Genomic DNA, 24,833 nt, shown 5'->3' with positions numbered 1-24,833 from the left:
GCAAGCGCCAGCGGGCGCTCACGCTCCGATTCTTTAACACGTGAAGCGAATGACAACAAAAAATGGCCGAGATGAAAAGCGGCCCAAGACTTGCCCCGGCTCTTACTTATGCCTTGCCGCGATGCGACGCAAGTTTTTCTTTTTCCTTTTTTTTCTTATGGACTGAGTTTAAAGGGATGAATTCGGTAGGAAGCCAGCAGCTGGCCGTTGACGTGCCTCTGTTCGTGATCGGGAAAGAGAGTGCGTGTCTTACCTTCAACTTTCATATCATAGTCAACCGAAGTAGAGAGAGGGGGAAGGTGGCAAAGGAGAGAAATAACACACATACACACACAACCGATCCCCGGATACTCAACTTCAACTACCCCAGGATTTATGTAATCTCCCTTCTCCTCTCCTCTCTATTTACCTATAAGTCTCTATGTAGATGCTTCGTTCCATTTTTGTGTGAGTTTCTTTCGTTTCTTGGTAAACATCCGAAGGGGATCCTTTTAGTCATGAAATATTCAACGCCCACAAAATCTCGTCTCAGTTTCAACATTGAAAACCAAACTAATATGACCTTTCTTTTTATACCCCACTATCTTTTCTCTCTTTGCTTTCATCCATCAATCCATCCATACGCTCTGGGGACGAGAGAAATTGCTAAAAAGCAAACGCAGGCGAATGTGTTTGAACAGTTGGAAAGTTGATATGTATCGACCTTTCGGAAAAAGGGACCCAATAAATAAGTGTTAGGGGAATCTACAGGTAAACAGAAAGGAGGGGAAAAAATCGGGCCGCTGTTGAAACGACGACGACTAACAAGTTAGATGCGATAGAGAATCACGTTTCCCGGACAACGCGGAGAGCTGGAAACATTGGGCTACGAAATGATGAAAAGAACGGGCGGGGAATTATCGTTTGCGCCATCATTATTTCCAATCGAATAAATAACAGGCGGCGCTGCATGGCCTCTGGTGCGCGGTCGGTCGGCAGTTGTGATCATAGAAAAAGACCCGGTAATGGTTACAATCCCGAATATTGGCGACATCTTTCCGTTCATCAACCGGGAAGAATCAGAAACAACTATAGCAGTTGCTAAGATACTTAACGCATGGATAGAAAAGAGCGAAAACGGCCCCTTTTTTTCCCACGCCGCTGTCTTTTTCCAGCCTGTGTGTGTCTTTGTTTCCCTTTGTCAACTGCGTTAAGTCAACTTACGCTTGTTTGGCTGATGCATCAGGACCAAGTCGATCTGTTTGAGCCCGTGAAACGTGTCCAGCCCTTGCGGTGCTGCAGCGACTCCCGGCACCGTGTTGAGAGACAGCAGGGCCTCGCCAGCGAAATCGTTGGCAGTCAGAACGTCGTAGTCCATGACGGTAAACAGAAGCATGGCCGTCTCTTGGCGGCACTGCTCCAACGTCACCGGACTGCAAATAGCGCGCGTTGTTTGAATAGTTAAAACTTGATTCAGTTAAGAAGCTATACGTAGGTGATTCGAAATTCTTCAACTCACAATTCGAAACACTCGTCGAAGACGGGGTAGAGCGTGCGCCGCTTGACGGTGGTTTGCTGTTCGCCGCAATTGGGGAAGAGGCGCCTGGGCAGGAGCTCAACGATGACGAAGGGATCACTGAGTCCATTGGGGTCCAAAGGAATAACGTCCCTGGCCGACAGGATCTCGACGCTCAAACTGTCGTGGTGAAAGTAGACGCGGATGTTGAGAACGCCGTAAGGAGCCTCGATCGTTCCGCTTCCGTGCAGCTGTTGCTGCTGGCTCAGCCGGCCGACGTGGTACAAATCGATGAGCTGCTCCGTTCGCGCCTTGTGCAAGGAGATTTTCTCCTCGACCCGCTGGTACGTTGGGCACTTGAGCGCCTCCAACGAGAGGCCCTTGCCTTCCGCGTGAAGGAAATTCAGCAACATCTGAAGGGCGCTGTGCAATCGGTCGTAAAACTTGCAGAATTTGTCCTAGAGTCGTATGATCAAACCATAACTACAAGAAGGAGCCGCGGGAAAAGCAAAAACGCAAAAAAGAAAACAAAAAACAAAAAAAAACCTCAAAGGAAAAGAGATTGTACTCACTCCGCTGGATACTTCAGCCTGAGCCCACAACTCCACGAGGAGCACGTCCCAGATGGCGGCCACGCATCGGTGGAAAGCGTCCGGCAGTAGATTGGGCTGCAGGTCGAGAAGAATGTGGTCCAGACAGTCGAGCAAAGGAGCAGCCGCCTCGTTGGCCGGTAACGAATCCGGCGACCAAGCCAAGTGAAAAATATTTTTCTTCATTTCGCTCCTCATCTGATGTAATATAATCACACACACACCATTAATAGGAGCCAGCCGGGCCGACCAACCGAATAAATCAAGAGGAAAACAAACAAACAAACAAACAAGGAGATGATAGCAGCAGTGGACACACAAGTCATTCAATTATGGCGAATTTGTGTCGTCAATTGCGCAGTAATGATGAGTGGGTTACCTTTTCGGCCAGGCATCCAGCGACACGCAAAAGCTTGTTCTCGTAGTGATCGCGAGCTGTTTCCAGGAGACTGTGAAACGCCTGCCGGGCGCTGTTATCGTAGCTATTAACACCGACGCATCCGCTGATGACGGGCATGGCACCGCCGGCAATCATTAAATAACCGGGCGAGGCTAACGTACCGGAAACCACTGACGGCGACCTGGATCTACCGGAGATGGGGCTCCTGTGTGTCACCAGGGACAGGGGCGGGGGGCGGATAGAAAATGAAAACAACGCTAAATTCGACCAACGAGTGCTCACTGTTTAGTTAAAATACGGACAACAATGCCAGAACCTCTGAACGTCGAGCAGAGCGGTGCTGGGGCCGTCAACGGCCGCCACGATGGCGGCCACGTTGAGCGTCTGCGGAATGGAAGCCAGCGCGTTCTTGACATGTTGCAGGTTATTTAAATTGACGTAGACCTACGTCATCCGCCGACGTCAACACAATGAAAAGAGAAGAAAAACGTCAATCACGATCAAGGAGAAAAGGTCTGGGTTTTTCGCGGTTTGGTTAGTGGGAGGCGGTTCAGCCTCAAAAACTCACTTCTTCCACGACGGCCGTCATTTTCCAATCTTCGCTGAAGAAGCCGTGAGTCTGAATCCGCAGGAAAATGAGATCGGCGTACACGATGGCGCTGGCCGTGATCATCTGCAGTCGTCATCAACATCACAAAGGAAACGACGACCAAGACGCAGCAGACATTTCGAATCAGAACATCATTTCGCCGATGGGACCAAACAACTTTTTTCTTATTCTTATTTTACCTCCACTAAGCTGTAGACGAACGGATAGGACGAGACGACCTCCGGCCATGATAATTGCTTCCAAAAGTCACATACCTGACAAGACAAACAAGAATCGAGCAGACAATAGTGACTTGTTACGTTTGTTTTCCCCTCCGCGTGAAGCAAAAGGTCAACGGGTGGACAGGACATGCAACGGCAATTCTTCTTACGAGGGGGGGGCAATCAGACACATACACAACAATGGCGAGGGTTCATTGTCTTTTGTTTTTCTGCTTGGCCGAACGGCACGCGGATGGATGACAAGCACAAAAGGCAATGCACAGGCGCCGCCCATTTTCATTTCACTACATCATTAAAGGAACCTTTGGGCTGAGCAAGACTCGCGTTGCTTCTTTCTTTCTTTCTTTTTCTTTTTTATTGAGCCCAGCTCTTTGTGTGTGCCCTTCTGCCAGCCAATAAGTTTGACGGCCTCCGTCACAAGAATAACGGTAATGACACTTGGCCTCCAGCTTCTTCTTCTTCTTCTTCCCCCCATTCTATCTCCCTTGTTGATATTACAAACCTGATAGAAGCACGAGGTCGTATCGATTGCCGATGTAGAATGCTTCAGGTAGGGCTCGACGCTGGTGAACGAGTCCAACTCGACGGCCGACCGCACCCGGTTCAATGCCTGAATGGGAGAGATGGCAAAGCTCAATTAAGGCCACGGTGGTATGTTCATTACGTTATTTTTTAGTGGAGGAAGGGGGGTTTTTCATGGTTGTGGGATGGGCAATAACGAAACGAGAGGAGCGTATACACACACAGCGACTGTCTTGGCCGTCATTATTCGTGATATCCGCCGTTCAGAATTATAACGACGGGGGCCATCGGGAGCGGGAAATGCCCCTCTTTTTTAGTGTAGTGCGTTAGAGAGATGGGCATTAAGCCGCCTTACTTTGGAACGGGCGACGATGAGCCATTGTTCCAAGACGACTCGGAAACAGTCGTGGCAGTTTAAGGCGGCCATTTGGTGACTGAGCGGCAACTCCTCGGGCGGAACGTGATCTTGGAATCTACGTAAGAGAGAGAGAAAAATAAAACAATGACAGTCCACTTGCGCCATTTCCCTTTGACCATGTGAATAGGCAATCACAAGCCAGAGTCTGGCAGAGGTTAGCCCTACTTTTGCAAATCTTGTAGAGCGATATTCAACTCGAAAATGGGCGCGGCGTTTTCAGCCGAGCCCAACTCGGATCCGTTGCCGCCGTCCGTGCTGATGCTGGGGCCGTTGGTGCCATTGGGGAAATGACTGCGGATGCTCTCCAGGCGCGAACTGAACTCGTGGGTAATCTACGAAGGAGGGAGAGACAAACAAAAATAAAAATAAAAAAAAAAGGCAGTTGAAAGTGGGGTGGAAAAGCGTATTCGGTGGCGGGAGAAGAAGAATGTTCAAAAATCAAAACGCCAAAAAACAAGAAACTTGGAATAATGGAGTCCAAATTGGATGGGCTATATAACACCCCGTGGAATCTTGCTTCCGAGCATCAAAGCCCATCAAACCAAAAAGAAAGGGGGAAAAAATGGGAATCAATAGACAAAAGACGGGGGGAGAGAAAGAGAAGCGTTGGAATCCAACGGGAGGGCGCCTATTAAACATTCTCAAGAGGTGAGAGAGCCTCTGGAAGAACAATTCAATCGTTAGGAGGCGAGCTTTATTCCGCATCCTCTCTTTCTCTTCGACAGTTTCTCTCTTCATATTGAAAAACACAACCCCCATCTGCTAAATATTCGACGACGGAAAGGCTCACCATTTTCATGTGACTCTTGTAGACGATGTTGAAATAGGAAACGTTGCCGATTCTACAAAACCCAAAGAAAAAAAGAAATAAAAAAGAAAAGAGCATTACGAGAAATGTCGATATCGAAAATAGTTGCGAGAGATTGCGTTCGAGTGTGTGTGTTTTATTTATTCAAACCTTTGGAACACGTCGTCGTAGATTTGGAGTGAACGCGTCAAGTCGGCGTAAACGCGATTGGTCAGCACCGTCAATCCGTTGATGGTGGTTACAAGGTTGGCGTCGCTAGGCACGCATCTGGCAAGAAAAAAAGGAGAGGAAGATGACAATCTATTATAGTACGTGTTGGATTACCAGACTGTTCAGGAAGCACACTTTTTTCTTTTTCAAAAGCATCTCCCGAAAAATGAACTAAAAGAAGAAGAAGAAGAAGAAGGAAAAAATAAAAAGAGAGGAGAAGATAGGACCATCAAGAGACTCGCGCTCAGCTGGATGATGTCACCCATAAAAGTCTCAGCGGGATGTATAACTGTATAATAGATGCACGCGTGCCGTTCAAGGCGACCGTGTCTTTTGTTATTGGCGAGTTGATACCTTTGTAATTCGAATGTGAACCATTCGGCGGCACCTTTACGAATGGCGACGACAATCTCCCCGCGAATCTCCTTGTGGAAAGGACAGCAGCGCCGGAAGGCTCGCATGACATCCAACTGCATTAAACACCTACAAAGAAAAGAGACACACGCAATGCAAAAGAAAAAAATGATATCACAGCTCACACGGACAGCTGAGAAAAGCTTAAGTCTTATTTTCTACGACGTAGTACTTGAGGAGGTATTCCAGTTTCGAAGAATTGGACAGTCGGGGGCTGAATAGGTAGCGAATCTTGCGGAGGCAAGAAAGCGAATAATCGATGAAGGCAGTGAAGGACTCGGCCAGGGCATCCTCCTCCTCGCGGGAGAGCGGCTCCATGGAAAACGAGGACCATTGGTGGTCCAGCTCGTTGAGGATGCGGTAGAGAACCGAAAAGTGAAGCGACTTGTCGGGCAGTTTTCCGGCGTAGGCGATCCATCGGACGACGTTCGACTGCAGCACCGTCACGTCGCCCTGAATGGCGTGCTGGTGCAGGATCGTCAGGGCCGCTTGCGACAATTCCCCCGTCCATTGCGACGGCGAAGTCTGTCACAGCAAACAACAAACAAATAAATTGCAATCGAATCAAACGGACGTCCCACCGATTCAATCTTTCACGCGCTCTCGGCGGTTCAGAAGAAGAAGAAGAATATTTGATTCTTTTCCCAGAGAACCCGGCGAGTAGCAAACTGCATTATAAAACATCCGCAGCCTCAAGCCCCCACTGCAGCAGAATATATGGGCTTAGTAGGCATTTCCTGCATACGTTGCAAAACTTGACTTTAACGGACGTCGTCAATGGTCCAGTTACATCTCTCTCTCTGAATTTGTGATCAATCCTTTGGCAGTTGCCGAGATCTTTTGGTATTCAATCTCGTTTTGTGATGTACACACAGAAACAACTTCATCATTCGCCTGCTCTTTTTTATAGGGGGTAGGGTTATTCCCAATTTCCATGTCCAGCGAGTCCAAACGTGACTTTGATGAATGTTGTCCAGCTTACCTTGAAACGGGAGACTTCAAAGTCGATAAACACGCAGTGGAGCTTCTCTTGTTGTTTGATCTCGGTCCAATTGTCCTCCTCGCTGGTCCCCAGGTCTTCGCGTGTCGACAGCCACAGTTTGAGATGAATCCGGCCCTGGATGGTGGAGCGCTGGGAGCGACCGCCCAATTTGTACCAACATTCAACACCCGTTGAAGGGATTTCCTGCTCGGTCGCCAGCCCAAATCCATGCAACGGAGACAAACACAGGAGCGATGAAAACAGAAAACAGACCTCCTCGCACAGTCTAGGACACACGACGACGACACAAGATACCAACTAATCACGTAGCATAGTACCACAACAATCAGCAAAAGGATTTGTTACACCAATCAAAGTCGCGTTGTATCAATCTCGAGATCCTATATGCGTCTATATACACCTGTGCGATCCTACGCAAGCCGCCAGGGTAATCGCTATGTTGCCCAGGTGAATCGAGGTAATCAATCAGCTAAACAAAATAAATTGCTCCCCCCAAACTTGGACTGCTGATTGGCTGATGGATTGGGTTGCGAGGCAGCGAGAAACAAACAAATTTAGTTTAAAAAAAAAAAAAAAACCTCCCTCTCACGAAAAAAGAATAATAGACGAGATGGAAAAGTGTATATATTCTCTCCTATATTATCCGGGCCGTTGTTTTCATTTCATCCAGGCAGAGTAATAAGTTTCGACATTGAGGGCTGTTTTGTTTTTTTCTTATTATTTTCGTTTCCGATATATATCCTCATAAATAAATCGATCTCATGTTTTCGCCTTGCCTCGAGACTTCTATTCTTAATTGATTTCTTTTGGTAGGGTTGTTTTAACCAGGCAACAATCGAGCGTTTCCTACACAACAGACGGAGAAGCGAGTAAAGTGACGAGAGTGTGCGCTTGTCTGTGTGTGTATGTGTGTACATAGTGCTCGAAAAACGTACGGTATACTACGTATATTCCACACTCCCCGAGCGACGCCCCGTCACGACTTCAAACGAACCCGGCCCAATCGCGTCAGAGTGTCTCCGGACTGCCCTCCGCGATGAATGTATAGTATAGTATAGTATAAAATCAAAATAAGGAAGGAAAAATTAAAAAAAAAATGGGAAGAAGGTTTTTTTCGAGGAAGAATTGACAACTCTGGATGGTCTCTCCCTTCTGGCTTCCTCTTTTTTAGCTTTTAGCTTTTAGCCTTTGCCCTCTTTTGAAAGCGTTGCGAAAGAAGAAAAAGTGGGTAGGACAGGAGGAGGATATGGACTATTCAAAAAATAAAAAAAAAAGTGGAAAAGCTGGTTGATTGAAAAAGAATCATCATTAAAAGAAAAGACGGAATAGGAGGAGAAAAGAAAAAGAATTTAAAGCTCTTCCCTGAAAAAACCAAATTGAACAAAGAAGGACTATATACTAAAGCTTCAGGGTCTCCGCACAACAAATCCTCCTTTTATTCGCTCCATCTTTCCCTCAATTCTCCCTTTTTTTGTGTGTGTATAGGGCGCGATCCTATTTGCTGTTGTGAACTTGTCTCTCTTCTTTTTTCTTCTTATGCTCCGGCAACAGCCAAGGAATATGCCTCGAAGGTTGCAAAAACCTCCCGAAAAGGGGAGAGAAAAAAGGTCCGTCGTTGCAATCATGAAATTCATGACGCACACGAACGAGCTAGGATGCGATCGGCGTTGATAAAGAGGCTAACCGGAATGCGTGGAATCTATTTTTTGTTAACTGGGGTGACACAACCGTATCAACTATTACATTTTAAATGAGAGTCTAGCTTCAATAGCTTTCAATTGCTGCTGCCTAATCGGTTCCCTCCTTCTTTTTTGTTATACGCCAACGGAGAGGGGGGGAACCTCGCCCATAGTCAAACGCGATCCCTCTACTATCTTCTTTCGCCTTGTACGGTACGATCGATCCATCTCATCGATTGCGCTATAGACGCTTCCTCTCACTTGTTGGGTATAAAATGTCTCCCTCCACTTTGCCAAGTCTGGCCAATCGAAATGTGTACACGATGGCGCCGAATAATGCGAATTGGCACAATCAAGCAATTTCTGAAATGACATAAATTACCTGAAGTGGAATGTTGACGCAGCCGAGGAAATCGTCCTGAGTTCCCGATCGGGCTGACTGGGCGATCTGCTTGAAGAAACGGCCAAGACCCTTGACTCCGCGGACTTCGTTCAATTTGCTGACGGCATCCAGCACCGAATACTCGTCGTCGTGATCCCTGGAGTAAGGGGCAACAACAACAACAACACAAAATAAATAAAATCGATCGATAATATTCCTGGAAACGGTTCAACATAATTCCAATCTGCTTGTTTAGATTTTTTTATTTATTTCCCTCGTTTTCTTTTCCCCCGATGAAATTGGGTCCTAATAAAAATGGGACCCGCGGCGGTACATCAAATCTAATTTCGCAAACGAGACCCACATATCAAATCGCAGCTCATCTGAATATATTAGCAACGCGGGGCGCTGAGGGCGCCCTGATATATACAATATCAACTCGTGCGTCGCAAAAGAAAAACAACATGCGAAATATCAATTGCTGCTGACTGTCGTAGTCGTCGTCTCTATTAGACTCTCTCTCTCTTTCTGCGTTGTTGCTGGGGCTATTGAGCCACTTTCTTTCGGCGGTCAGGTTGCGAGTACGCGATGTCGACGAACCCAGCACCTCCATTCATCGCCCAGCTATTACCGTGGGGCCACAAGTGTAGTGTAGTGTCTAGACACGCTGTATAATAATAACAAGGAGAAATGGATATGATTAACTCACCAAATGTCCAGGTGCAGGGTATCGCTGCAAACGTCGTCAATATCACTAAAAGAGAAAATCGAACGGTGGTTAGTCGTAAGAGCAAAAATAAAAAAAAAATCTCAACATTTTCGATTGAAAAGGACCGCTCGAGTGCCCTGAGGTTCGAGGGTGGTTTGATCCGGCGAACCGGGAGGAATATACCAATGGAATAAACTTGGAGAGGGAAATTTGTTCTGCTCTCCAAACGTTGGGGTTGGATGAGGAACGAGGCGAAAGTTGAGAACCACTTCATTCTCGACATGTAATTAACGGGGGTTAAATAAAAAGCAGCTCTCGTCGTTTTGACACGAGCATCAGAGTCGAGTCAGTCGGGTTCGACATAAACACCGACCCGCTCAGCTCAATGGTACGGCGCTATTAGAGTCTTGTCAGTTTGAGGACGTATTACATGTGCCATCCTTCAACCCGACGGAATTAATCAAACTCGCCTGCTGACGACGGAACAAGTCAATCACAAAAGGGATCGATTCGTCGTTTTCCTTCTCGATGAGAATTTCATTAAAAAATTTAAATCAACAAAATCCGACAATTTTTCTGTTGCGCCACCCGACGATGAATTTCGCCATTGAGGAATTGTGAACTTACAATCGGAATTTTTCATTCCACTTGGGATTGAGCGTGGCGCCTTTGACAGACGTGGCCCGGATAAACTTGGCCGGAAGTGCGGCGTGGAGGCTGTCGCGCTGCTCCCGCCCGTGTATGATGCAGCTGTTGCTCGAACTGTTGCTGTTGTTGCTGCTGTTGCTGCCTATTACGCTGATGGTGTTGCTGGAAGCGTTGGTGAGACTCGATCGGTTAGAAGGTCCAATTTGATTGGCGTTGCCGCCGGCAGAAATGACAACGTTCGACGTCACCACACCAGGATCTTTGCGCTTGAAACTCAGACGAAAGCTGGAATGCTTCTTCAGTCTCTCGACGGGCATCATGGCCACCAAAGAGTCGCGTCGCTGGTCATTCGACGACGACGACGACGGCAGCGAAGACGTCAATTCCTCGTTAGAGCCCGTCACGTCTGGTGGCGGCTGGATCAGCTGCTGTGGCGACTGATCAGCAGATCCTCGGTTGCCGGAACAACAGCCCGGTTGGATGCCCAACATGCAGTACGGATCGCTAAATCCTGTAATCACCAAAAGCCAAATAAAATAGAAAAAATCGAATCCTTTACAATCCCTCTTATCGACGGATGACACAACAACGTCAGTTGGGCAACGATCCGCTTTCGATTCATTTGAAATGGATGAAACGACACTCACCGTTTGGATCCTTGGCTTCCAGGCCCTCAGCTTCGATAACAGTCACGTTGAGAACAACAATCGGAGGCTAAAATATTTCAAACACAAAAGTTGGAGATATAAATAAGTGAAAGAGAGAGTCAATCCCGCGGGATAGGTGCAAAAAAAAAACACTTTGTAAAAAGAAGGCGGAATGTATCCGGCGGGAAATTCGATCGATTCCAAAGTCACTTGCCCAACACAATCAAGTTAAAGGCCAAGCCTCTTTCCTTCTTCCTCCGTTATTCATCGTCTCTGTATTTTTTGGTGTGTGTTTTATTATTTCACGACGCCATTGTGCAGTTGCGTATCTTGTTCTCTACAACGACGAGGAAGCAAATTGCGTTTGGCTGGAAAACAAAAGCGAACCCGTCGGAATAAAAGGATCGTCGCTTGGTTCATCTACAGTCGTCTTTGACGGCGAATGTTATTCTTTGAAACACGTTTCGTCTTTCTGAGTCGCTGATGATTTCCACGACAGTAATCCAGCTCTCTCTCTATAGAGCGGGATGGGGGGGGGGGGAAGGCAGAAAGGTATGATGAAGCTTCTCGCTGTGAGATGGTGAATCGTGTCAAGTGTCATCATTATATATATGGGAGAGAGAGAGAGGGGGGGGGCACTAGTGTAAGAGACTTTCTTTTTATTCCTATCTCTACTATATCAACTCTTCTTGGCATTTGCCTCGTTGCCACTTGAGCAACTTGACGTTACGGGAGAAGCGATGGGGGAAGAGATAGACAGTATAGATCCACACCGGCTGGATGGATTTATTCTGTACTTCGATGAATTCTTTCTTTACTGGCCCAATCTTTCAACCAGCGAGTTGTATAATAATAACACGACACGTATACAACAATGCAATCGGCCTCCTTTTGTTGAGCATCGTGGAAGTCACACATATGGCCCGATAGGATTTCAGGAAGACCTGCTGTCCGTGACGGGCCAGTCTCAATCCAAATTCTCAGCGGCGGAACAGCGGGAACCTCTGACCCAGGAGAGACAGGATCGGGATATTATGGATGGACAATAAGTCGAATAATAGGCGACTGGAAATGGATGCGGTCGGATTGCAAACGTATTTTCCTCGTTTCCTTTCATATTTCCCATCGTCCAGTCGTATTTGAGATAGTAATGCGATCTGCGATAGTTTGAAAAGAACGACGACTGGCCAATATCGAACACTTTTAGAGCAAAGTTAGAGGAGCTCAACTGAAATGAAGATTTTTTTTCCCCGTTTCATTCACTTTGCTTCAAGTTCGGATTCTCTGGATTTTCTATCCATTTCTACATTCTCTCTTTCTTTCCCTCGGCATCCGCCTGCTATCCGCTTCCCATTTTTCATTTCAAGTTGAGCGAAAAATCCGATCGAAACAGAATTCGCACAAAGAAAAGGGGGAAATACTTCTATATATTACGAAGAAGGGAAAAGTTTCCTATTTCTCATAAGATGCTATACTACGCCCGCACAACAGCTGCGCTTCCACGACGGCACCTGATCGATCCTCGGAATCCTACCCCGGCCAAAACAAAAGAGTTTAGCCAACCATGAACTCATGCCACCTGGAATGGGAGACGCAAAGGGTCTCGGACTGAGGAAAAACACACACACACAGTGTATCAGCTAATGTTACTGGATATGGCTTGGTGATGTTATTGTTGTATGTTTTACATATCGACTCGGTGGTGGTTGTCGTCGTGTCGCCAGGTGTGAAGGGGGAGGGGGGGGATCGCAGTGCGCATTTTCACACCGAATCGATGGGTGACACACTTTGCTGCGGGGCGCGCTCCACTAGAGTTTGTAATAATAATACAGCAGCATACCGCCGTGACTCCGTGTTTACCTTCTCTTCGCTGGCGATGGCGTTGCACCTGCGGTGATATTCTTGGCCGACGCCAAAGGCCGTTTGGGCGTAATGAACGAGATCCTCCTTGAAGTGGTGCGGATACTTGGCGGAGTGAGCTCCGAGTTTGTGGCGAATAGTGTACAGCACCTCGACATAAAGCTGCTCCATCTGCAACGTGACATATAAAACATCCAATTAGAAAGAGGCCGGAAAACACACAGGGAAAGCAGGGTCTTTCGCTAGCTCCTTTTTCGAAATTTGTTGTGTTACATGGTTAGGAGATTCTCATGTTTCTTTCATACTACTACACCGCGCCAGCAGGACGAGTAGTAGGGGGGGGGGGGGGGTAGGACACATAGGTCTTGCTTATGTACTTGCTTGGTCTTTACCCTCGTTGAAACTCAATTGAGAATGAAAAGAAGAGAAGAAGAAGAGAGGGCGAAATTGAAAGTCTGGAGACAAGATGAGATTACAACAACTTTCTCTTTTGCCTCGTCTATTTCCATCATTGATTACATTTCCATATACGACCATCTCTCCTTTACTCTTGCCTCCCCCCCCCCCCCCCCTCCTTTCCAACCTCCAAAGGTCGCTGTAGTACTAATGTAGGCTACTCGTCTGCCATGTCAAGCCCATTTTCATTCGATTTCTTCTCCATTTTTCTCTCCCCTCCGTTTCTTGTTCAGTTCGTCTTTCTTCTCCTGCAGTGCCTACCGGAGTACATCGCAATAGCTGCCGTACGTATATGCAGCACTTGCACGGTCGTTCGTATGGATGTTGTCGATGGGATTTGGGAAACACGCGGTCGCCGATCGAATCCCGATCGAAACGGCACATGTTGCTTTGTATAGAACGTTGGCATGGGAAGGGAGGGGGGGACATGGTTAGATGGTCAGGTTGGTTCCATGTGATACTCGAACTATCTATCTTCTTCGTCTTTTCTTCGCGATGGCCGATGCATCGACCAGATTCCTTTGGGGAAAGAAAATAAGGGCCTCCGGAACTTGACACTCTTTCGTCGCCCGTCTAGGAAAGACCAACGGAATGGAGCACAGCGGCGACTGATAACTTTTAAGCGTAACCAAACAGAACGCTCGCCGAATGCGCGAGATCAAAAGCGCCGAACGAGGCATACAAGAACTAATTGAATAAAAACTCTCCCGCAGCAGCAGGACACACACACACACACAGGGAGACATCAAGTGAGTCCTAGTTGTGCCTTTTTGCTTCTTTCTCCATGGACCCAAGGACCACCGGAATAGAAAGAACAATAACCGTTTGGATGGACTTTGCTCCACCCCACCTCTCTCTCTGGAGAGTGAGTGAGACTTTTAATTTCATTAGTGCCGGTTCAGACTGCGTACAATATGTGCAGTACGTCCATCTGTGAAAAAATTGCGCATCCTCCGCGATCGTTTACACCTTAAAAAATATCCCTATTGGATTCCGCTAACGGATGTGGAAACGGAAAGCGGCTTTTATTATTATTTCGACGGAGGAGAGCAGATAGACTATGAATCCTACGGAGGGATCACGGCGGACGAGGCGACTCACTTCAAAAGAAACTCTTTGTCAACGGGCAGCTTTCTTGTTTCTTTGGCCGGGCTGCTCCTGCATGCTGCCTCCACGCAGATGAGACGTACAATGCACTAGATTAGCCTCGTCGTCTTATTCGAGCAGATCGGTAACAATCCTTTCGGCCGACAATGGCGGATGCAAAAAGGGAGGGGGGGAATGCAAAGGGTGGAATAAAAAAAAAAAAGCGGAGAGGAAAAGTGGAAGCCCAAGGAACAGGAAATAAGAAGCTGGGATGATGTCATAGGGCTCGGGATCCGATTTCTAAGGGAAGTTGAGCACGGGCCTCAATGCACAAAGTTCGGCGTTTCTTTCTTGTTCTCTCTGTGTGTCTCTCCAGCGACGGGCCAATCAGTCTCTTTCTCTTTAACTGTCGCTCCCTGTCGAAGCACAAGAGCCAAATGCGCCATCTTCCTCCCTGCCTTTGCATACTTGCTCCCTCCCACCCTACACTCTAACGTAAGCATCGGAGTGCGTTCCATAATTCCCTTTGTAATGATGTTATTAAATCGATCACAGGCAAGCGAGAGAGATGATACGTATGGAGATGGCGGGACGGAGTGAGAACTCAAAATCGGCTAATACCCGGCGGATATAAGTTGTAAAGAGAGAATCCAACTCGGCTACTGCCAAATCTTGGTGCAACGACAATCAAAACCAGTGACAACTGTTGGGAAAATCCGTGGTGGCAACGGCCAGCAAAGAAGGATTTTTATGATCAATCCTTAGTCGTCTACATCTATTGATCCAACCTATACCCCCCTCCACCGTAGTATTCACGGATGGAAAAACATGGGTGAAACGAGCTTGCGGCACGCGAAAACCCTTTTGCTGGATAGGCAGCCCGTCGGCCGCCTAACCCCAACGCTATGCAATAATCATGGCTCACACACGAAACGCGTAGAGAGATACTAAATCAAATCTTTCGTAATATACGCGGCGGTGGTAGCGGCCGTTGCTTACCTCTTTGGATGAAATGAACTGGGCGGAATTCGCCTGGCTCTCGCCTTCCGTCGCCTGAGCAACAAGCGGTTGATCATCTTCTCGCAGAACCTGAAGTCGCCGGTTTTCCTGTTTCCAGCACAGCGCCGTGTAGCTTTCGAAGAATGATCCGTCCGACTCTTGTACGCTGCTCCAACCGGTCCAGCCGCGGGGGTATCAAATAATGAATCACCAAAGGGAAGAAATAATAATAAAAAAAAAAAAAAATGGTTATACAGATTGAATTACCGGAAATAATGAGGAACAAGACTGGTCATTATACATGGGGGGAAAAAAAAATCTTTAGTTGAGTCCTTCTAACGATGTGAATAAGCTGGACGGGATCGTGTCTGTAAGGAAAGTATGAGGGCTAGTCCGCCTAGTCGTTCAAATCGATACCACTAGAGATTTCCACTATTCTATTGGGAAATTGCAACTCAAGCCGGTGGTACTTGGGAGGATCTTGAAGAAGCCGGCGGCTGTGGCGAAGTTGAACGCCAAAAGCTGACGGTGATTTGAATAAACAAGTGGGGGGGGGAAGAAGAAGCTCGAGCTACTCCAATCCATAATTAAATAACAAATGGAATGGCATTCACGTCACCGTATGTAAGGGCGGTAGCGGAATATCAGATATCATCCATTTTCATAATGTAGCATCCCAATCCTGCGGCAAGGACGGGGAAGCGATGGGCCAGCAAGGAGCGAGAGGAGAGGCCCTACTTAGTTTACGAGTCATTATAATTAAAAGCCACCAGGTCAAAACGCAGCGGTGCAGTGGAAATGGTTTCCTATTCACTGGGCTTGTTAAGTTGCCTAGGAGACGCCGTACCACTGCCACCCACCAACCAGTGCGGAACACAGTTTAGTTGCTGGCTGCTGGTTCTGCTTCATTAGCAAATGGGACAGCTACGCAGACTAAATTATTTATCTAGCCACCATCGGGGATGTATGATAGCAAGAGTACTTTTCTCTTTACCAGACGTATAGTATATGGCACTGCATTGTCGTTTTGTCACTGCGCCATTGTTCCCGGTGATTGTATTCGGACGGATTGCGCTGGACGACATTTATCACGCAAAGAAAATTAAGTCAAAACCTGTTGCCCACATTTGGAAAAAAAAGCTCAGATCAAATCTTCAAATCTTTCCTACTGCAGCACATCAAGGCGTCACCTTTCAATTCGAATCAGTTTTGTTTGTTGGTTTTTTACAGTTGAAAATGATGTCATCGCCATCTTGCTTTCAAGAGAAATGGGATAAACAACGGTCGGGCTGTTCTCCATTATTTTTCAAAGGAATCGACATGATCCCTAGAAAGGCTTTGATAGGATTTAAAAAAAAAAAAAAAGTTTGGTAGCAACAAACAATGCTGCCGGGACACTATACTAGAAATGAGGTTTTTTTCACAAGCACAGATGACGTGTGTGACCCGACCCGCTCAGTTCAATCAACAGTTTTTTCGCTTAGACTCTTTATTGTGCCAAAACCCACGCTCCTACTCTGCATCTGCTCCGTACGCAGATTGAGTTTTGGCTGCTCAACATTTGATCGTGTTTCGAGGAGGAACACAAATAAACACACACAAGCACACACACGACCCACGCACACTAACAACACCCAATAATAGATCGCATCCCGTCAAGTCTCATCCAGCATCTCTTCTTACGGCATGGGATTTTAATTAGATCATTGAATTTGCAAGTCTAGGCGGAACTAACTTAATATCCCAAGTTGGCGCAGTGGAACAGGCGGAGTGAAAGCATAGAGAAAACAAAAATTCAAAACAGAAGCAAAACAAACAAAAGTCACCCTTGAAAAGCTGATAGACCTTCTTGCAATTTGTTGAAATAAAGACAAGCGCGGACAAGTGTTCACTAATGGCAGTCGAGTCAATTCAGAAAGACACGGGAACTCTGGCAAACATTTACATTCAACTCACCAGATATAAGGTCATGATACAGTCACGTACGTCTATCGACCGACTGGGTCTCCATGAAGTCGTGGCCCTCGTGAAACCTGACACTATCGACTGTTTCAACTTTCATGAGAGTCAGTTAGACCTCTTTTCTTTTTTATTCCCCATGACTTTATATGTACATTTCTTTATGGTGGGCGCAGTTTTTTTTTTATTATTATTATTTCCTCATTGTTCTACTTTTCTTTCTCCCGACATGCTCACTCAATTGCTTTCCTCCCTTTTTGTTTTTATTTCTTTTGAATCTATACTATTACTGTACTAGGGGGCCCCGCTCAGTTGACGACTAAAGTACTTCGTTCTACCTCTTTCTTTGGCGGACTCATAAACGACCACGAGCCGAACCACCTGATTCATTACGAAAGCCACAGCGGGATTGGCAAATGGCAACTTCAGGACCAACGACGAGGCCTTTTTTTTGCGCTGGCAGGACTTGCTCGACGCAAAAAGGTTCCACCAACGAGATATAGTGCTCCTGGTTCACAACTGGACACGGAAAATATATGGCTGGACGATTCCCGCGGTGCTGGTCATCGACTGTATATACTTGGCGGTCGTATAGCCCCGTGAAGCAGCTAAAGCTATAGCTAGTTAGCTCGGAGTCTAACTTCTCTTTCAACTGGACTGGGCCGAGTATGAAGGCCATCAACGCCGTAGCTGAAAGAATGATGAATGGCGCAACACTTGAGCTCTACAGAGGCAGAGGAGAAAAAAAAGGGCGAGAAAAAGAAGGAAAACAAACAGAAAAGTGGTCGACTTCTTTATAATGTACAGTCAGTTCCGCTGACCAGCAGTCAAGCTCGAGATCGATGCCCCCACCGTTCTTTCTTCATGACTCCTGGAAGTACTAGACAAACTTTAGCTCGGAAAGTTAGTTTTCCATTCGACTCGGTACTTTTTATTTATTTTGTGTTGTTTCATGTTTCTTTTTTTTTACAATTTAAGTTGGCGGTCGGAAAAAATAAATAATAAAAACACCTTACGGTTTTGATATACGGTGGCTTTCACCTCGGTAATATTCAAATCCAATTTTTCTTTTTTTTTCTCGCTCCCCCCCCCCCTCTCTCTTTTTACGAAGTTTTGACACGGCAGAGTTAATTTAAAGTCTGGCCAGGCCGCATGCTGGGTCGATCGACGCCCAATGGCGCACCCGGGAACACCTCCTCCCCTTTTCCAGTGGCCTGGAAAATTTACGACGACTACGCCATTAAAAACTCCGCTAGTGTGTGCCAATTATCATCCGATAACGTTCACCAAGCAAAAATAAATAAATTCGGACCCAGTCGGGAGAAGTGAAAACACGTACGCGGCGCACTGTTAATCATTAATCATAACTTAAAGTAAAGTGCAAGACTAGTCGGAGCGAGCTTACATAATAATAGTTGCAGTTGTCGTTTTTCTTTTTCGTCTTTGATTTAGAAGTGGGATATTAGCGGCACGATCTGTAACTTGGCTCTCGGGAATCCCACTCAAGATTAGGGGAAATAGAAAATGACTGTATGTGAGACGAGAACAGTACGTAGAACATAAAAGCCATCAGGGAATACCGTCCGTTCGCCTTTTGTGGGACTATATTTCCACTCCGGGAGGAACAGTGATGCTTGTTATCCCACACCGTCGATCGTTTTGGGATTACTCGTATTATTATTATAGAGCCAAGCCAGCAAAGGCAGTGATACTGCTGCTACGTATGGTAACACTTTTATACTTTTCTTTTCGCTTCCCCCCTCACTTTCATATGGTCTAACACACCGTCAACGTGCCAGAAAGGCAATTCTATTTAGTCGATACAACGATCTACCGAGGCTGACGACAGCGAGTACCACCCAACTTGGTCAAATTCCAATCAAAGCAGCGACAACACGGCCGTCGTTACGGAACCAGGGGGGGGGGGGGGCTAAGAGGCCAAGCTATAACAAGTTGGATCGGGAGTCTGTAACATAAAAGACTGGGAAAGAAAACGGTAAATCCCGAAAGGATGATGCAAGTGGGATCAGCATATTGTTTGACATGGGGATTATATAAAAGGGAGGATAAACCCCACCAAGCCATGGGCATAATATTCTTAGAAGGAATAAGAAAAATGAGGAAAAACAGGCTATAACAAAATATGAATATTATCCTTTATGAAAAGATTATTCTTCTATGTCCTTAGAGCCTATTTATTCCATTCAGTTGGAACTCTCATTTCCATTGAAAGAGCATCAGCGGATCGATTGTCACTTTTGCATGGCAGTCATGGCCCCTCTTAAAGGAATCAAACTTGAATCCATTTCCGAGATGAGAGCGACATCAAGCTGGGCTCTGCAGGGGGGTAAAAACCATTGCTCGCTAATAGATCCGTATGTGTGTTTTCGATAGTGGGATTTTTTTTTTCTTCTTTGTTCTTAGTTCCCGGTACAATATATTCAGTAGAGTGTCTGTCCGACTATGTAGCACTTTATCATCATCATACAGAGAGATCCTTTTTTCCCCACGTAATCCAATCGGACGAGAGAGGTTCGCAAGCGCATTACAGATGCTTTCGTCCCAAAGAGCTTTTCTCGATATACATTGCAGGATGGGATGGAAAAACAGGTATATTTCTGCGGTCGTGGGCCACGGGATGGCTCGGCAAGTGTTCAATACTTGGACGTAGCATAGGAACGGAATAACGAATAACAGCGACTCGAACTCGGCGATCTCCTAAAGGTCGCCTGTCGGAATATGTGATTTCATTAAACGCTCATCATTTGGACCACTAGTCTCCCCACCCTTTTTCTGCACGATCCCCCCCCCCCCCATGCTGTTCTCCCATGATTTTCAACTTCATTTTCCTATTGATCCGCGTATTGATCACCTGGGTCGACAGGATGGCAAAGCAATAAAATCAGCACGTCATTTCCCCTTGTAGATGACCCTGTTTTGACATCTAAAGACTTTCCCCTGTAAGACTAGCGATCCGTTTTAATGAATTTTCTCCTGGATCCCCCGTCCTATTCGCTCATCGGCCTCCTGTTCTCTTTCACCTACGCCGCCACCAGCCCAGCCCTCCATCCCAGTACAGAGCTTGTATTACACCTTAGGACTTTGTAATCTCTTCATCACTGACTGAACACAAGGCGAGAGAGAGAGAGAGGGCTCATTTGAAGTAAGCTAGAATTTCTGCAAGGAAAGCTCAAGCCGAACACAGCCCGGCAATAAGCGATCGATGGAGAAAATGAAAGCGAGAAGAACGAGGCAAGAGAAAGAGCAGTTCCATCATTTGACGACGACAAAAGATGCACACAGAACCCGAGCTCTCTGCTGCCCGATACAACAAAGACTATATATGTGTGTGTGTGTGCACGACAAGGGGTGGAGAGAGAAAAGAAAGAACTATTATACGCTATGAAAGCGGAACTATTCGAAATGGAACGTAGCGGAGATTATTACACTAGCAAGGCAAGGGAAATTATTTAATGGAAAGTCAGTCGTTAAAAAGTTCAACTTTGTTTGTTGAATTTGTACAACCGAGAGATAAAAGTTTCGCTTGTTTGCTTTGATTTTCTGTTTGTTTTTTTTTACCCAGAACCGGTGATGGCAAATTGTGGCCAAGAAGTGCGGCGGGTGCCTTCGAGCAGAGCAAAAGTTGGCAAAAGTTTGGGTTCGCGTCGCTTGCCCGTCGTGTGATGAGGTGACAAGACCGGCGATGACGAGTGAACGGCCGCCGATGTCGGAGCCGTCGATGAAGATGGCGAGATGGGCCCTCCTCCGCTACCGGATGCAGTCGGCACCGTAATCGATAGGGTCGATGACTCTTTGAGCGAAGCAGTCCGTCCACCAACAGCTTTCCTCGGCGACGGCGGCTGTGACTGTGACGAAACAGCTTTAAGCGACTTGGATCGCTCCTGGAGGAGGTGAGCCGACGAGCGGTGGACGGTACTGGGAGACCTACTTCCGGCTTCACGGCTCATGGTCGGCACTGGCATTTTCATCGTCAACGGCGGCGGATGAGGCGGCGGCAGGATCGGATTGTCACCAGACGATCCCGCCTTTTCCTCATTGTCTCTAGAGAACCGTCGCGGGGAAATGTTCAAACTGGCCACCGAGTTGGACACGTACTGTTGCAGGGTGTTGAAAAAACTCATCTTCGTGACAACTTTTTCTCTTTCAAAAATTGTTTTCGTTTCAACAACAACAACAACAACAACAACAAAATCTTTCAGCTTCTTGCCATCGGAGTCAAATCGAGTCTGATGGAAGGCGAGAGCTCCGCACTGCAATAAAGACGTCAACGGACTGGTCGACCGGATCCATCTACCTTTGCTTTTTCCCACCTATAAAGGGGGACGGCGAGGCGGAGTGGCGCAGAAAGAAGGAGCTGGAGAGATACAGAGAGATGCGGGTTTCAGCGTGCACGCATGTGTGTTCCGTGAAACAACGCCGCAGGGGTATAGCCGCCGCCTATACAAGTCGAGGCGCACACGAAGAGACGCATAACCGGGGAAATGGGGACCAGCCCGCAACGCGTCGGCGCTGAATTCTGTTTTTTGAAAAATTATTACGCATCAGAAGTGCGACTAGAATAACGCACTCGAAAACAAATTTCAAGAAAAAAAAAATAACTCGATTTTTTGGTTTGGATTGTCTTAACGACACCCCGAGCGTTCCATCACAATGACGTAGAAGAAGAAGTATCGTACGAAAAAGAAAGAAACAAAACAAAAAACAACAACCATGACAGAAGCGCGGCAGAGTATACAAAGGAATTGACATGTTACCCGATTCGGTTGCGTGAACAAAAGTCAAAGGTTAAGTACCAGACAATCACGCACACTTTTACAAAGAAATAGAAGCGCTGTACCGTGGCAGTCCCTTCCTCACTTGGACATAGTCCCGGCAAATGAACAACGAAGCCGTCCACGAATGTCGCCCATTGGACGATAACGGGACGATGGGGCGGTCATGTCATTAATGAGGTGAGACATGGTCACTAGGAACCGAATGCCACAATAGAGCGCTATCTTGCGAGCTTACGGAATAGGAAATGCCCTCGACTCACAGAGAGTCAGAGCGATTGGGAAGTTTGTGACATAGTCGACGTGACGACAGCCGCCGACTATCTTTTGGGAGAGAGTCTCTCGAGAGGAACACAACCGGCCAGAAAGAGGAAAAAAAAGTCTCTCTTCCATCTCGGAATCGGAAATTATTTATCATGCTTCACCTTTATACCTATGTGCCGGCAGCCGCCACACACAGTGCCCTTTTCCCCGCATCATGTCTCAGACAACGGTTGCCGCAGAGTAAGCAGGAGCGCAGGAAACAGATAGCAGAGGCGGAATTCATTTCCGAAGGGCCTGCATCAGTTCCCATGAGCAACCCCCCCAAAAAAGAGCCGAACACAACGCTAGAAAACTGTTATTTCTTTTCATCTCATTTTTTTGAATGCGTGGCGGATTCGGGACCCACAACTGAAATCAGCAGCTGATCTGCTAGAAAGGAAGTTATGGTGGCGCGAAAAAAAAGTAACACTTTTGATTGAAGCTTAACAAAAAGATATTCTTACGTCACTGGGCGAAACACGCAACAAAAAAGACTGTAAAAAACGGTTAACCGGCGATGAGATCGGAGTTAAAGTTAACTATTTTCTAGGAAGACGGCAAAGCGGTTCGCCATCTTTTATGCAAAACAGTATGCATAATTAAGAGCCAGCCAGAATATGACGGGCTAGGTAATAAACTGTCTAGCCTAGTTTTGGTGCAATCATAACTGCCACACTCTTTTAATATAGTAACACTTGAATAAATAAAGTGAGCCGCGCCCTCCGACCCAACACAGAGTGTGTTTTGCATGAATAAACTCACAGAGTCTCATCAGCTACTCAATTTGTTAACGAATATTCTGATACGACCAGGAAATAAAGAGAAAAAAATGTCACAACTACCTGATGCGTTCCAGCGACTGAGAAACATCCATGTCCGTTCCTCGGTGATGGAGTGAGGAGCGTGGTAAAGGTAAATTAACCGCCGTCTGGCCACAAAAGGGGGAGCAATCGAGGCACGTGGTATCTCTCTCACCCTTTCTCATCACGACTAGCTAGTCTATACCAATAACAGCTATCGTTTTATCGCGGTCGATATTATGCAGCTTATACACCGTTGCATTGACACGGACTGTTCTCGTGCCAGACGTTATCGGGGCGGCCTGGTTGCATCTAAGCATAATTCGGTCCCATGTGGTGGACGATGCTTCATCCTCGGCTGCAACTGTACGCCTACTGTAAAAACCAAAAAGGGAAAGTAAGACACACCGAATTGATAGAATAAGACATTTTTCCATAAAGATACGCAAAAGCGTAAGTATACATTCACGTGTCACGATAGGAGGGAAAACAACAACAAAAAATAAAGATAACCAGGAACTCGATCAGCAGGGGACGAGTTGATCACTGCAGCCGGCCGGAATCCGGCAGCGGTAACATGAAAATGCTTTCGGAACCTGCCATTCTTGGCTGAAACTCCGCCATCACAAGCGAAGCAGATTGGATCAACACACAACTTTTTTTTTACTTAATACCTTTGACTATTACGAAAAATTCTAGAAGGCACTGACGCTGCTCCTGATGCACCTTTCAACGTCATTGTAATGAAAAGATGAATGATGAAGTTCACCTATAATAAAAATAGAAACAGTAACAAGGAAATTTTTTCAACACATAATGTGGTGAATACTTCAATAGGTTGTCAACTGAGGAGAACTGCCTAGCAGCAAATATAAATATCAAGACGCCCGCGCAACCCGTGAGTGGAGGAAATAATTGGAAAGGCTGTTGTCGGGGTCTTCGAGTTCCCTGCACTATGCAGCATCTCAAGAGGTAGAAGTTATGTGGTTCAGTTCTGATGAGTCCCTTCTGACTCACGGCGCGCAATTGTATGCTTTGGTTCATTTCAGGGCTAACAACCTCAAAACTAGATGAGCAAAGGTCTTTGAGAGGCCAATTCCAGTAAGACTCACAAACACCCTAGTAGCAAGATCAAGAAAATGTCGAAACTAGTATTACGAGAATAGATTTTGGCAAGAAAAAGCTAACAATATCCGTGGGTGAGCTAAAAATATGTCAGAAATATGAGGTGGGTGTGTTCTAGGGTCGAGTTCATAAGGGGCATGAGTGAATGGCTTCGAAATTCTGAAAATTATTGATAACTTTTCTTTTTAAAATTTAATAGTTGAAACTAATAATCTTGTTGAAGTTGCTCTCTGTAGATTTAATCCATTTACTTATGACATGGCAGTACTTCAGTACAGCAATACCAATAACATTTTTTAGTTACGTTTTAACACAAAATATTATTGAAAATGATTCTCACTCACTCTTGGGATTGAAAAATGTTAAGTTTCTCCTTTCTTCGGTGTGGTTTTATTATAGTTTGCACACTATGCAACACTTGGGTAGGTAACCCAAAAAAATTTCGTAGATATATTTGCTTATGAGCATGTTATTAGTAGGGTTGGGTTAGTTTAGGTTATTAGTTGGTAGGGCACATGGTCAAGTTGATTGTTATGTTTGTTTTAGCACAGCGATTAAAACTTACTTCATTAGTATTTGTCCCATTCCCATCCCCAACTTCCAACGTGTGTGTCAAGCATGGCGAGCTTGGTGTTAAGCATGGTGTCAAGTAGAATTCGAGCTTTTCAATATTACTGAATCATGGTGTAACGTAAC

General features: G+C 46.2%; 1 protein-coding gene across 3 annotated transcripts in view; it reads right to left on the bottom strand.

Annotated features, from left to right (window-relative positions):
• LOC124190669 (BAI1-associated protein 3-like) overlaps window positions 1-24,833 on the bottom strand; it is a 27,140-nt gene extending 2,307 nt beyond the window's left edge. Inside the window, exons 1-25 of one of the 3 annotated variants that reach the window (XM_046583487.1) lie at window positions 24,703-24,833; window positions 23,842-24,131; window positions 23,687-23,781; window positions 23,055-23,387; window positions 15,158-15,323; window positions 12,617-12,787; window positions 10,757-10,823; window positions 10,089-10,620; window positions 9,462-9,506; window positions 8,753-8,909; window positions 6,671-6,874; window positions 5,861-6,213; window positions 5,629-5,757; window positions 5,215-5,331; window positions 5,047-5,098; window positions 4,422-4,588; window positions 4,194-4,311; window positions 3,819-3,926; window positions 3,275-3,349; window positions 3,054-3,158; window positions 2,802-2,929; window positions 2,465-2,690; window positions 2,068-2,283; window positions 1,499-1,953; window positions 1,204-1,412 (exon numbers count right to left, since the gene is read on the bottom strand). In XM_046583487.1, the coding sequence (XP_046439443.1) occupies window positions 1,204-1,412; window positions 1,499-1,953; window positions 2,068-2,283; window positions 2,465-2,690; window positions 2,802-2,929; window positions 3,054-3,158; window positions 3,275-3,349; window positions 3,819-3,926; window positions 4,194-4,311; window positions 4,422-4,588; window positions 5,047-5,098; window positions 5,215-5,331; window positions 5,629-5,757; window positions 5,861-6,213; window positions 6,671-6,874; window positions 8,753-8,909; window positions 9,462-9,506; window positions 10,089-10,620; window positions 10,757-10,823; window positions 12,617-12,787; window positions 15,158-15,323; window positions 23,055-23,197 (3,943 nt within the window). In that variant the 5' untranslated portion in view covers window positions 23,198-23,387; window positions 23,687-23,781; window positions 23,842-24,131; window positions 24,703-24,833. Of the gene's footprint in view, window positions 1-1,203; window positions 1,413-1,498; window positions 1,954-2,067; window positions 2,284-2,464; window positions 2,691-2,801; window positions 2,930-3,053; window positions 3,159-3,274; window positions 3,350-3,818; window positions 3,927-4,193; window positions 4,312-4,421; window positions 4,589-5,046; window positions 5,099-5,214; window positions 5,332-5,628; window positions 5,758-5,860; window positions 6,214-6,670; window positions 6,875-8,752; window positions 8,910-9,461; window positions 9,507-10,088; window positions 10,621-10,756; window positions 10,824-12,616; window positions 12,788-15,157; window positions 15,324-20,695; window positions 21,566-23,051; window positions 23,388-23,686; window positions 23,782-23,841; window positions 24,132-24,702 lie in introns of those variants that run through there. The other 2 variants (XM_046583486.1, XM_046583485.1) reach the window with 2 other exon arrangements.

The sequence above is a fragment of the Daphnia pulex genome, chromosome 3, assembly GCF_021134715.1.
Source record: "Daphnia pulex isolate KAP4 chromosome 3, ASM2113471v1".
Taxonomy (NCBI): Eukaryota; Metazoa; Arthropoda; class Branchiopoda; order Diplostraca; family Daphniidae; genus Daphnia; species Daphnia pulex.
This window is presented reverse-complemented; position numbering and strand designations above follow the sequence as displayed.